At 41.0% G+C, this 14,514-nt stretch overlaps 1 protein-coding gene across 1 annotated transcript in view; it reads left to right on the plus strand.

Moving 5' to 3' along the window:
* Nucleotides 1–2,877: 2,877 nt before the first annotated feature.
* The window catches only part of LOC124026016 (vesicle-associated membrane protein-associated protein B-like), a 49,898-nt gene continuing 38,261 nt past the window's right edge, over nt 2,878–14,514 (plus strand). The window contains exon 1 of the mRNA XM_046339214.1: nt 2,878–3,206. Within this exon, the coding sequence (XP_046195170.1) occupies nt 3,149–3,206 (58 nt within the window). The 5' untranslated portion in view covers nt 2,878–3,148. The remainder of the gene's footprint in view (nt 3,207–14,514) is intronic.

Below are 14,514 nucleotides of genomic sequence, written 5' to 3' on the forward strand. Positions count from 1 at the left end.
GAACAAGTTGCACCTGTGCAATGATAATGCTGTTTAATCAGCTTCTTGATATGCACACCTGTCAGGTGGATGGATTATTTTAGTAAATGAGAAATGCTTACTAACCGGAATGTAGACAAAATTCTGCACAAAATTTGAGATACACACTAAAAGTTTATAATGGAAAATCTGGGATCTTTTATTTCAGCCCATGAAACATGGGACCAACACTTTACATGTTACGTTTATATCTTTGTTTAGTGTAATTAAGAAACCACATGGCAAGGGGCTGATGAGTCTGTTTGTCTGAGCCTTGATACACCAGTATCTTCTACTCAGTCACCGCCTGGCATGTATGTCCTGGATGGCTGGGAGCTCACCCACAATGATGAGGTGGAACTGTCCGTACCACCCTCTGTGGGGCCTTCCGGTCGAGGGCGTTGTAGTTGCTATATCAGACAGTGATACCACCAGGCAGGATGTTCTCGGTGGTGTAGCTGTAAAAGTTCCTAAGGATCTGATGGGCCATGCCAAATCATTTCAGCCTCCAGAGGGAGAAGAGGCTCTGCCGTGCCTTCTTTACGACTATGCTGTTGTAGGAGGACAATGATAAGTCTTCAGTGATGTAGACATAGAGGAACTTGAAGCTCTTGACCCTCTTCACTGCAGCCCCGTTGGAGGGGCCCCTCTTTCCTCAGTTCCAGGATCAGCTCATTGGTCTTGTTGACATTTAGGGAGAGGTTGTTGTGCTGACCTCTTCCCTGTAGGGTTTCCCAAATGCGGTCCTCGGGACCCCAAGGGGTGCAAGTTTTTAGTTTTTTGCCCTAGCACTGCATAGCTGATTAGTTGATTATTTTAATAATCAAGTTTTGATCATTTCAATCAGCTGTGTAGTGTTAGGGGAAAAAAACAGAATGTACACCCCTTGGGGTCTCGAGGACCGAGTTTGGGAATCGCTGCTGTAGGCTGTCTCATCGTCATTGGTGATCAGGCAGACCACCGTCGTGTCGTTAGCAAAGCTATGAGTACAGGAGGGGGCTAAGCACACACAGTTTGGGGGTCCCCTGTGTTGAGGGTCAGCTTGTTGACTGTGTTGTTGCCTACCCTCACCACCTGATGTCGGTCTGTCAGGAAGTCCAGGATCCAGTTGCATAGGGAGGTGTTCAGTCCCAGGGTCCTGAGCTTGGTGACGAGCTATAATATGCTTACATGTTACTTTTAGTGATTGATTAAGTAAGTTTTGAGCTTCTGATCATCAATTATTCAAAAGGCCTTTAAAAATACAATGTTTTTATTGTTGTGGCGTTTTTAAGTGTTCCTCAATGATTTCCACTTGAAATGATAGTAGTTAGCCAGGACAGTGCATTTATTAAAAAGGGAAATGTATTTCTGGTACTTTACAACTGCACTTTCAGATGAAATATTTGTGTACCTTACCTTTTTAGGTATTTTATTTTGCTGACATTTTTCTGCAGCAAACCTATCTGAAAAAATATTAACCAGACAAGTCCCAATACGTCTTGTACTGTTTGTTTGAGTAAATCATTTTCTTTCTTTTTTTTCATAGCCTTTGTAATGGCATTGCATCATATGCCTTTTGTATTCCAGCAATCATTATTTTACAGTATGACTTTTTATTTTGCCCTCTATCTTTGTAGAAGATGAGGCAGCTTCTTCTCTGTGACATTTTAAAATGTTATTTCAATAACACACATCACAATTGCATTGCTCACATTTGTTCTAATGCTTAACAGTTGGAAATGTAGATATTTGTAACATAAATAACAGTGTAATGTCTAGGTGTACTCATTTTATGTCTGGTGTGTGAAAAGATTAAGTTACTGAATTTGACATATTTGGCATTTGAGTGCTAAGGGCCTATCATAGAAAGACAACCAGTTGCATTAATAATTTTTGGGGAAAAATACCAACAGTCTTAGGCTGGTCCTGAGAGGTTTTGCAGCAACACATTATGTGACTTGTCTTATTCGATGTAGATGCCACCAAACATGCACACAAATCAATGACTATTTAGCCTGTAAGATTGAATATAATGTATGTTACATTGTCGGAGATGCTAGACCAGGCATATCTACACATGTATAGTAACTCCACCACTACTTTGTCATATTTAGCTTTCATACTTGTCATAATGACTGTTAAACAATAACCACACAAAAAAAGAGAGTCTGAAACATGTTAGCATTGTTTTGTTGAATGTCTAAAAGGGAATTGTCAAGCAGTTTACTAATAAATAAAAACATATTGAAGGAATGTGTGTGTGAGTGGGATACCGTCTGCTGGGCTGGGCTGTGAATAACTCTGGTCCAGGGTGTTGGTGCACATTCCTCTTCTAAGTTAAGAGGTACAGGTACGACCTGGACCAGAGGTACCTTGGAGGCTGTGTGCTTATGTGAGACAGGGAGATAAAGTGAAAGTGGTGTTATGTAATTGGTCCTCTTGCGCCAGTGGCAGTTAGCCTTCTGGTTATTTATATATATATATTTAATACATGACTCTTCAGGCATGTGTATCACTGGGATAGGATTCCATGCTGCACTTTGAATAGTGCTGAGGATGCTGAACATTCACCTGACAACCTCTCAACACGCCAACACTGGGGTCAATCAGGTTAGTTATTTTAAGTAAACCTGTGTGTCACATGCATGTTATAAAGGGACATTGTGAAGGGTGATAATTTGCACTTGCCTGAAACTGTACAGGATTAACAGGAATGCCATTATAGGTCGTTAGAAATGCATGATGTATGGCATTAATTATAAGAGGCCATAACACTGTGATAACATGATACATAAGAAGGTCCTGAGAAAGATTGATGAGCATGAGACACCTGTCCCTCCCTCCCAGGCTTAGGTGTCCCAACTCCCAAGCTTTGCCCGGACTCCGTCTCGCATCACCTCTTCACTCCTCGTTGAGTGGCTATGCAGGGGCTGTGACGTTGCACAAAGCCTCTCTCTCACTCCTTTCTTGCTGCATCACAACCGCCGCTAGTAGCTCCCTGGCTATTTGCACTGACCGGGGGACAGGATAATCGCATAGCTAATTAGCATAATAATAACTCTAACGAGAACACTAGCTAACATCACCACAACAGGAGTAATCTACGGAAACGATTTACATTGAGCTATCCCCTTGGAACCGCTGGGTCATGGCCAGACAAGATCAGGTCCTGCTCTTGGAGCCACAGCACGAACTGAAATTCCGAGGTAAGATACTACTGAGGAGGGGAGGGCCCAACTCTGAAGGGAGGGAGGGGGGGAGACATTTTTGTGAGTGGGGTAGTTAGTAACAGGCCCATTTAATAAGGAGGGGGCACACCATATGCCCATTAATTTGTAAAATAACAGTGAGCTAGGGAGGAGAATAATTTCAAACGACTGGTTGGCAGCGTACACAGCCTTTCCTGAACATTAACCTGTGCTTGCTAGCTAGCTAGCTATTCCTGCAGCTCCCTGACAAGTCTTTACTGCTAATAATGTCGAGTTGACCTTCTAGTAAGGTAACTAGTTAGCTGGTAGCTAGCCTAGTAACATCAGTTAGTGCATTACGTTTCAGGTGCATTGTGCAATATCGTTCCAGTGATTTAGGCGAGTCAGTCTGTTTATTATTGTGCTAGCTGTGTTTCAAGCACAATGTCAAAATACAATTACTGGTTGAATCGCAGCTATTATCGTTCATGTCCGACGACAATCATGTCAGTGTAATTTATGAGTTAACAATGAATAGCAGCTGTTTGTCCCAACATGCATGTTGAAAGCATCATGATAGGCAGCTAACGTTAACTAATTTGTCTAGTTTGCTAGTTACTGTAATTAGCTAGCGGTTAGTCTAACTGCTAGCAAGATGGAACTGGGCATGAAATACTAGCTAACATTAGCTATATTGCTATCTGGCGGTTCTTCTCATCAATTGGCAAGTGTTGTTCATGACCAGGTGTGGAAAGCAGCAATATGGGTCAGGATACCATATGGACACTTTGTACTGGGCATCCTAAGAATTACAATGTGTCCAGTTAGTTAAATATTAATTTATTGACTCCACTCAATAGGCAACGTTCCCTGAAGCATTATCACAATGTGACTCTAGGCCATTTTTGAGATACAAAATAACAAATAGCCTTTCATCAGTGTTTGTTGAATTATATATATATATATATATATATATATATATATATATATATATATATATATATATATATATATATGGTATTTCCACAGTAATTTGAGATGCCCTATTGCCTTGTCAAGCCAATATAATCCATTGCTTAAAGGTGCAATATGCAGACATTGCTCTGCCATTTCCTGGTTGCAAAAATTCTAGTACCTCGCCGAATTTCAGTTTGTGACAAAACAAGCAACATATAGTGTAGAGAATCATTGTACCATATAAACCGCTGTGAAATATATTTTCAATAACCAAAAATATTGTATTTTCAGCTGTTCTAAAGCTGGTTTACAAAAATGAAAGGAAGCGATGCAAAAACTAAACTTAAGAAAGGGAAACATAAATAGAGCACAAAGAACAGATCTACCACGTCTTAGACTTGCTTTCAATGACAATGACAGATCTTTAACTCACATTTCTATGTGAATTTGGTTGGGTCCCAGAAAAAGTTAAAGCAGCTTTAAACTGCACTGCTTGTTCTGAAGGTAGCCATTTTGTTTGTCTTGGCTCATTGCAAACAAACTAAGCCCGCGAATTGATAACTAGGACAAATAGGTTTACCTCAAGGAAATCCCAAGACACCCGGCCAAGTACAGGGGTTCCCAAACTGGGGTTCATGGGCCCCCGGAGATCCGCATGGGGCTTTCAGGGTATTCATTAAAGTGACAGAAATAACTAAAATGTCAAGACTTCTGTTAGGTCAAATCACAATCAGGTATAAGCCTGATAGTGTTATTTTTGTTATTTACGGGGCCTCAACATGAACAAGTTGGGGAACCCAGTGCTAACATGCCTACAAAGTCATTGTCAATATAGAGCAGGAATGGGCAACTGGTGTCCCTTTTTGTAGGTCCGTGGATCAATTTCCCCCAAAATGTATATTATTTGTATTTTTCATGGGAAGATATTCTACTAGAATAGGTGCAATTCTGAAATTTGGTTCTGCATCAGCACTTTTTCTCTCATTATGTTATCTCGTTATGAGATGAGTAATGCAGCTTATGTAAACATTTATTCAAGTGGCATTATTAATGTGACTAGTGATCCATTTATTAAAGTGGCCAGTGATTTCAAGTCTGTATGTAGGCAGCAGCCTCTCTGTGTTAGTGATGGCTGTTAAACAGTCTGATGGCCTTGAGATAGAAGCCGTTTTTCAGTCTCTCGGTACCAGCTTTGATGCACTTGTACTGACCTCACCTTCTGGATGGTAGCAGGGTGAACAGGCAGTGTCTCGGGTGGTGGTTGTCCTTGAAGATCTTTTTGGCTTTCCTGTGACATCGGGTGCTGTAGGTGTCCTGGAGGGCAGGTAGTTTGCCCCCGGTGATGCGTTGTGCAGGAGGGTCTTGCGGTTGTGGGCGGTGCAGTTGCATCAACAAAGCAGAGTGGGTGGACACCCTACACTATGTTACCATGAAATTATGGCCATGTTTTGAGAACATTGCAACACATCTGAGCTAAACTATTGAAGCAGTTTTGAATGTCTATTAGTAGTGATATTGTACTTATAGCCATTTTCCATTGTTTGGTAACACCTAAATTACTAATTAAAGTATTTGACTGGACAGATAATCAAATCACCTAACCTCTTAGACTAAAATTGCCCATTGAAAGGAAGGCCTGTGTTGACAACAAATCCAGCTTAGTTCCTTTCGGGTTCTTTATAAATTTCCTTATTCTTTATTAGTATCAATTTGGAACCGCACACTCAAGGTACACAGTCTTGCTCTTTCTCAATAACAAACCTTTCAGACGACACAACAGCATTAAATATTTTCTTCAGAACTCTCTTTTTGTGACTATTTTTTTTCTGCCAGTTGGAAAGCTGTTGTAGATAAGGTATAGGCTACAGTAGTTAGCTGCATGAGTCGTTTCATTGAACAATGTTTCACCAGTTGTGAGGGTTTAAAATTCGCCTCTTGTCTTGGCTCTGTGTGTGAAGGGAAGTGTCAGTTCCTGTGGACATTTGCTGGCTGAAACCTTATCTTAGTCTATGTGCTAATTCACACTACGAGGCAGCTCCCTTCCACATTTCCATCCACAATGCACCTTTGTTTCCCTCAAACACAAGGGTTTCCTCTACACCAGCTAGTAGGGCTGGGAATTGCTAGTAGGGACCTGGCAATTCGGCAGTGTAGCCTAGTTGTTAGAGTGTTGGACTAGTAACCGTAAGGTTGCGAGTTCAAACCCCCGAGCTGACAAGGTACAAATCTGTCGTTCTGCCCCTGAACAGGCAGTTAACCCACTGTTCCCAGGCCGTCATTGAAAATAAGAATATGTTCTTGACTTGCCTAGTTAAATAAAGATAAAATGTAAAACAAAATACGATATCATAATACTTAAGTGTCAATATGATATGTATTGCGATTCTCACGATTCTATATATATATATATATATATATGTGTATTACAATTCAATACTGCGATTTGATATTCCAAACATACAGTGGGGCAAAAAGTATTTAGTCAGCCACCTATTGTGCAAGTTAAAAAGACTTAAAAAGATGAGAGCCCTGTAATTTTTGTCATAGGTACACTTTCAACTATGGCAGACAAAATTAGGGGAAAAATGCAGAGAATCACATTGTAGGATTTTAAATGTATTTATTTGCAAATTATGGTGGAAAATAAGTATTTGGTCAATAACCAAAAGTTTATTTCAATACTTTGTTATATACCCTTTGTTGGCAATGACAGAGGTCAAACGTTTTCTGTAAGTCTTCACAAGGTTTTCACACACTGTTGCTGGTATTTTGGCCCATTCCTCCATGCAGATCTCCTCTAGAGCAGTGATGTTTTGGGGCTGTTGCTGGGCAACACGGACTTTCAACTCCCTCCAAAGATGTTCTATGGGGTTGAGATCTGGAGACTGGCTAGGCCACTCTAGGACCTTGAAATGCTTCTTACGAAGCCACTCCTTCGTTGCCCGGGCGGTGTGTTTGGGATCATCAAACTATTTTCACAAAGCCAACGTTGTAGCTGACCTGAGTCATTCTGTTGAGGCTACTGTTTTGTTGTCTGGTTAGTGAGCTCACCCGCGTAATGCAACCCGCATGATTACAAGTTGTGAAACAAAAGTAGTTTAATGTTGAGCAAGTCCACAACAGAGACGTGGATCTTCAGATGACTCTTCAGTGAAACAATTGGGGTGGTTTATTATCATTTACAAATCGGATTTGATTTACACTGGTATGTGTTGGGGCGGCAGCGTAGCCTAGTGGTTAGAGCGTTGGACTAGTAACCAAAGGTTGCAAGTTCGAATCCCCGAGCTGACAAGGTCCAACCTGGTAGTGAAGAAACCTAGGCTTATGAGTGTCTTAACAATGTGGCTGAAGATGTAGGCCGTTTCCCAAAACACCACGGCACGCAGAGAACGTTGGCTAAGTGCGTCAGCAAGACGAAGGCGCTGAATGTGGACCACAGGAAACGGAGGGCCAAGCACCCCCCCATTCACATCGACGGGCTGTAGTGGAGCGGATTGAGAGCTTCAAGTGTCTGTGTCCACATCACTAAGGATCTATCATGGTCCACACACACCGTGTTGCTGAAGAGGACACCACAATGTTAATTTCCCCCTCGGGAGGCTGAAAAGATTTGGCATGGGCCCTCAGATCCTCAAAATGTACTATTGATAGCAGGCGGTGTCAGAGGAAGTCCCTAAAAAGTGCTGAAGACTTCAGCCACCCAAGTCATAGAGGGTGGTACCGATGCACCAAGTGTGGAACTAACAGCCATAAATAAGACTGCTAAATTATTAGTCCGGGTAGCTGTTTGGTTAACTTTTTAACCACCTACATTGACCATTTTTGTACTAACTTTTTAAACTCGTCACAAACGTTGCTGCTACTGTTTATCACCTGTCCTGTTGCCTAGTTACTTCATTCCTAGTTGCATGTACGTTCAGTGCCTTTAAGAAAGTATTCATAACATTTTGTTGTGTTAGAGCCTGAATTCAAAATGTAGGGTACAATTATTTAATTCAATGTTAATAAATTAAATTAAAAGTCCAAACCCTATGTCTTTACCATAAATGGTTCACAATTTAATGGTTCAGATAATTTAGCATGATTAAAGTGAATAGAATTTCGTTATGGCCACAGTAAAGTGGTTGCTGCTCAATAGAATTATCACTGCTCCACGGGCAGAATGGCGCTAGTTTTGAATGTCAACTGACAAGCTAGCTAGTGGCTGCAGGTTGCTGTGTGAGAACATGGGGTTTTTCTAAATTAATACATCCGCAGAATACAAAACAAAATTGGGTCTATATATTTATTAATTTACAAAGCTAACAGACTGTCTTCGGGGAAGATATACATTGAAACTCAATCTGTTCCCTTTATAATGCCATGGAAACACCCCCTCAACGTTGATTGACTGGGGTTAGAGGAATAGAAAGCCACAGATTTGCTGATTAAAAATCACGAGGCCATCAAGTTGATTTTGATTCGTCCAAACTGTGGAAACAGCTCCAAGTGTTACCACCTCCCAACGGCGAAAAATGGAAGATACAACCAAGAGTTGGGCGGTTTAAACGAGCAACGGTCACAACAAACTAACGTTCTTATTTAATCAACGCTGTTAAGTACAAGCATATTAAGGTTATACTATTGTAGAGAATCTAATGATTAGTTGACTCTGATTTATAATGGCATAGGGCAAATAAGTACATTTATACACTACTGACAACTGATCATTTAGTAGCATCCTCTTGAATTGACCCTTTTTTTCACTACATTCTAGAGCAGTGAGTGAATGCCCTTCAAAATAGCCCCCCTCTCTTTTTTTTCTCAGCCATCTACACACAATACCCCATAATCACATTTTTGCACATTTATTGAAAAATGAACTACAGAAGTATTTACACCTGAGTCAATACTTTGTAGAAGCACCTTTTGGAGGCGATTACAGCTTTGAGTCACCTTGGGTATGTCTGGATCAGCTTTGAGTCACCTTGGGTATGTCTGTATCAGCTTTGAGTCACCTTGGGTATGTCTGTATCAGCTTTGAGTCACCTTGGGTATGTCTGTATCAGCTTTGAGTCACCTTGGGTATGTCTGTATCAGCTTTGAGTCACCTTGGGTATGTCTGTATCAGCTTTGAGTCACCTTGGGTATGTCTGTATCAGCTTTGAGTCACCTTGGGTATGTCTGTATCAGCTTTGAGTCACCTTGGGTATGTCTGGATCAGCTTTGAGTCACCTTGGGTATGTCTGGATCAGCTTTGAGTCACCTTGGGTATGTCTGGATCAGCTTTGAGTCACCTTGGGTATGTCTGGATCAGCTTTGAGTCGTCTTGGGTATGTCTGGATCAGCTTTGAGTCGTCTTGGGTATGTCTGGATCAGCTTTGAGTCGTCTTGGGTATGTCTGGATCAGCTTTGAGTCGTCTTGGGTATGTCTGGATCAGCTTTGAGTCGTCTTGGGTATGTCTGGATCAGCTTTGAGTCGTCTTGGGTATGTCTGGATCAGCTTTGCACATATGGATTTGGGTGTTTTTCCCCCCATTCTTGAATAGCAATCTTCAAGTCTTTTATCATCCTTGAGATGTTTCTACAATTTGATTGGACTCCACATGTGGTAAATTCAATTGATTGGACATGATTTGGAAAGGCACACACCTGACTATATAAGGTCCCACAGGTGACAGTGCATGTCAGATCAAAAACCAAGCCATGAGGTCAAAGGAATTGTCCGTAGAGCTCCAAGACAGGATTGTGTCGAGGCACAGACCTGAGGAAGTGTACCAAAACATTTCTGCAGCATTGAAGGTCCCCAAGAACACAATGGCCTCCATCATTCTTAAATGAAAGAAGTTTGGAACCACCAAGACTCTTCCGAGAGCTGGCCGCCCCACCAAACTGAACAATCGGAGAAGGGCCTTGGTCAGAGAGGTGACCAAGAACCCGATGGTCATTCTGACTGGGCTCCAGAGTTCCTCTGTTTACAAAAAAACTGTTTTTGCTTTATCATTATGGGGTAATGTGTGTAGAATGATGAGGGGGGGGGGGCATTTTAATACATTTTAGAATAAGGCTGTAATGTAACAATGTGGAAAAGTTCAAGGGGTCTGAATATGCAAACATTGCAGTATTGGCGAAATAGATTTCAATTGATTAAACATGAAATTGATTTCATTATGATTGAAATATATGGGCCCATGTAGCCTATATCTTTTAATGCAGTTTTTAAAGCATATGTTTATCCTTCACGTATTTGTAACAATTGCAAAGACTTTGGCAACTTTGTATTTGTAGTCAACTTCATTCTGAAGAAGTCACAGAGACGATAGAGAGACGATAAGATCTTAATTTTACATTTAGCTGAGATCTTTTATGAATAAAGTGATGTGGAAGGGCAAACAAGCATCTTAGCTGTTCTATGAGTGGTCTGAGGCAGTTGGTAAATAACGAGCGCTTTCAAGTGCAACTTCAGTAACAATGGTTTTTGGGAAACCGCTTGGAGATTTAACAATGATTTCTAATGATGAATGCTTTTGGGAAACCAGGCCATGGTTGGTTGCAGGGACTTGAGGCAAGTAGTGTTCCTTCCATTCCCCTGGTGCCTCATGTCTACTTGTTCTTCAAGGACAGCCATTAGCCTACCTTGACTAGACAATTAGAGATTATTAGAAGCAAATTGAAGGTAATTGGAGCCCTCAGTGATTCAAGGTATTCCACACAGTTTTGACCAAATGAAATAAACCTGTAAAAATATAGGCCTACGGCCCTCCCGAGTGGCGCTGCAGTCTAAGCACGCAGTGCTTGAGGCGTCACTACAGACCCGGGTTCGATCCCAGGCTGTGTCACAGCTGGCCGTGACCAGGAGATCCATGAGGTGGCACACAATTGGTCCAGTATCGTCCAGGTTAGGGGAGGGTTTGGCTGGCCAGGAAGTCCCATCGTGCTCAAGCGACACCTTGTGGTGGGTCTGGGCGTCTGCAGTACATTATTTCCTCTGACACATTGATGCAGCTGACTTCCAGGTTATGCGAGCAGTGTTTCAAGAAGCAGTGCGGCTAGGCGGGGTCCTGTTTCAGAGGACGCTCTCAACCTTCGCCTCACCCGAGTCTGTACGGGAGTTGCAGCGATGGGACAAGACTGTAACTACCAATTTGGGAATCACGAAATTTGGGAGAAAAAGGGTTTAAAGTTTAAAAAAAAATAATATATATATATATATATATACATTTTAAAAAATCATACAAATATATTTGCACCACACCTGGTTGGTTGACCCTCACAGCCAGCTACGTCCTTCCCAATTCTCCTCCCCCAACCAATAGTTTCCTATTTCCTCCAAACCCTGCTTTCCTTTAGATAGGTCTACTAGGCCCAGGCTGTTGTTTACGTTTAGGCTTCTTTTCTTATTGATAGGCCTAATAGGTTAAACATACCAAATTATTGTCCCTGTGGCACTGAAGTAATTTATTTCCAGTTCATCTAGAACAGGGTTTCTTAAACTTAAAAGTGGTGCACATTTTGGTTTTTGCACTAGTACTACACAGCAGATTCAAACAATAAACGAATCATCAAGCTTTGATCATTTGAATCAGCTGTGTAGTGTCACTGAGGACCGAGTTTGGGAAACGCTGCTCTAAGAAGGTCTATGCCTTCTCCTCTTAGATGTTTTGTGAGCTGAACCTAGTAGGCTAAACTATATGTTTAATCTAGGCTGTCAGTTTAAAGGCCACTTTGTTTTTATAGATCTGTAGAACGAGAGCCATTAGTGACAGTAATACTGGTAGCCAATCCTTTCTTAGAAGTAAAAGAAAACCTGCCCTCATATTAAGCCCACTCTGGTGTTTTAAAATAAAAAATGTTTAACAAAGACTTGATTCACTACAACCGAGCAATTAAGGGAACTGCACCTGGATATAGGGCCCAACGATATATGCTTTCATCTCATCTTCTAAATGACATGTTATTATTATATTATTATATTTCTAAATTAGCCATGGCCTTAATTGCATCAGCTGCTCTACTTATTCAAAATGACTAATAACAGCTAGTTTTCAGTTTTCCCCTGACCACTCCCAAATTGCTATTTGCTGAGAAGCTATTTGTTTCTTTTTTTTGACCATTTTAATTAAAAACAATCACAGTAAGGTACTCAATTGTTACCCAGAAATGATTTGATATTGAGATAGCAATGGACCTTTTAATAAAACCAATAAAACCATTTTTTAACCTTTATTTAACCAGGCAAGTCAGTTAAGAACAAATTCTTATTTTCAATGACGGCCTAGGAACAGTGGGTTAACTGCCTGTTCAGGGGCAGAACGACCGGTTTGTACCTTGTCAGCTCGGGGGTTTGAACTCGCAACCTTCCGGTTACTAGTCCAACGCTCTACCCACTGGAACTCGCAAAAAAACTAAATAAAACCTGTCATCTTTATATGTGTTGTAGCGTCGTCTGTTGTTACATCATTTGAGGTGTTTGTGTTGTGCCTGCCATCGATTGAGACACAGCATACTCTTGAATACAGGGTGGGTGTCATGTAAGTATGTGAGTAAAATATTTGTTTAAACTTTCAAATGGTACCACAAAGATGGTTGGAGATCCACACATCAGAGAATATTGATTTAAGTGGGATTATCCATTGTTATAAATTAGACTGTTAATCCTCCATAAGAACCCTATGGAAACAAAAATATAGATAATGGAATAGATATTCCCATTCAATTTGACATTCGACCGTGGATGGACCGACGGCCATGTTTCTGGTAGTAATTGTAAGTTAAAGTTTCAATTAAATGTATATATGTCAATGGTGTACCAGCTAAATTGCAGTGGTCTGAAAGGATAGGCCCATTCTATGAATTCTATATGATTGAAATGACAGCCACCCTGTATTCAGGAGAATGCTGTGTCTCAACCGATGGCTGTAACTCTGTGTTCTGTTCACACTGCTATGCTTTATCTTGGCCAGGTTTGCAAATGAGAACTTGTTCTCAACTAGCCTACCTGGTTAAATAAAGGTGAAATAAAATAAAATAAAAAACACAAACACCTAAGATGATATGAAAGAGTCTAAGCTACAGTACAACATTTGTGAAAATTAGAAAAATCTAAGTTTACGCCTTTTTAGATCATTAACATTAAAGGTTAAAAAATGACTTTTTATTATTATTTTTTTTCAAGAAATCACAGAATAGTTTGACAACCCTGTTTGTAACCTATACAATTATATCAAATTCAACCGTTTGTCTCTTTCAGTGATGACAACATGGTGGGGTATGCAAAATGGGTCAACTTTGAGAACCTTTGAGTGTTTTGGCATTCATGTCCAAAAAGTCCCTTTCTAACCACTTCTACCATGGGAAAAACATGTATGGAAGGTTTCATTCACATCAAAAAGGGTGCAGTCAAAGGGATTTAAATCAGATGGAACGACCCCAGACTGAGGTTAGTAGAGGCAACTGTGTTTTGGTTCAGGCTATAACCAAGTCTGGGGTTCTATTTTGGTGTTGGCATCTGACCTAATGTGTCAACGTCCATACACCTCAAACGCATGTGGATGAAGCCTTGCTCCAGATGATAATTTGACGGTATCAATTAGGCCTTACTGCCCTTTCAGTGAATAGGCCTACACGTCTGCATGTGGGTCATTAACTAATACAGTTCATAGATGTCCCCACTCAAAAGCATAGCTCAAAAGTAGGCCTCCTAAACCTTGGATTAGTATTCAGACTTGTTGTCCTTAGGATGTGTTCCTCTATGTTACTTAATGTGCATCGCCTTAAGCCTGATTTTTGTATTGTAACTTCCCTCTATTTCTTCAAATCATTTCCTCATTCTGAAATGGCGATCCGGCACATGACAGACCTCCGCACATGCCTTTTGATGTGCTGATTCAGTAACTTCATTTGATTAGCTCAGCATGTTTTCTCAGCTTTCACATGCATTAGTCTGTCTGCTTGTGGCAATTTTGTACACTCTCTTTCTGTCAGCGTTACCGACCATCAATCCCAGTGTTATGGAATGTGATAGCCTTGTGATTGGAACCCCAGGTGATATAGAATGTGATAGCCTTGTGATTGGAACCCCAGGTGATATAGAATGTGATAGCCTTGTGATTGGAACCCCAGGTGATATGGAATGTGATAGCCTTGTGATTGGAACCCCAGGTGATATGGAATGTGATAGCCTTGTGATTGGAACCCCAGGTGATATGGAATGTGATAGCCTTGTGATTGGAACCCCAGGTGATATGGAATGTGATAGCCTTGTGATTGGAACCCCAGGTGATATGGAATGTGATAGCCTTGTGATTGGAACCCCAGGTGATATAGAATGTGATAGCCTTGTGATTGGAACCCCAGGTGATATAGAATGTGATAGCCTTGTGATTGGAAC

Source organism: Oncorhynchus gorbuscha, linkage group LG03, assembly GCF_021184085.1.
Source record: "Oncorhynchus gorbuscha isolate QuinsamMale2020 ecotype Even-year linkage group LG03, OgorEven_v1.0, whole genome shotgun sequence".
Lineage (NCBI taxonomy): Eukaryota > Metazoa > Chordata > Actinopteri > Salmoniformes > Salmonidae > Oncorhynchus > Oncorhynchus gorbuscha.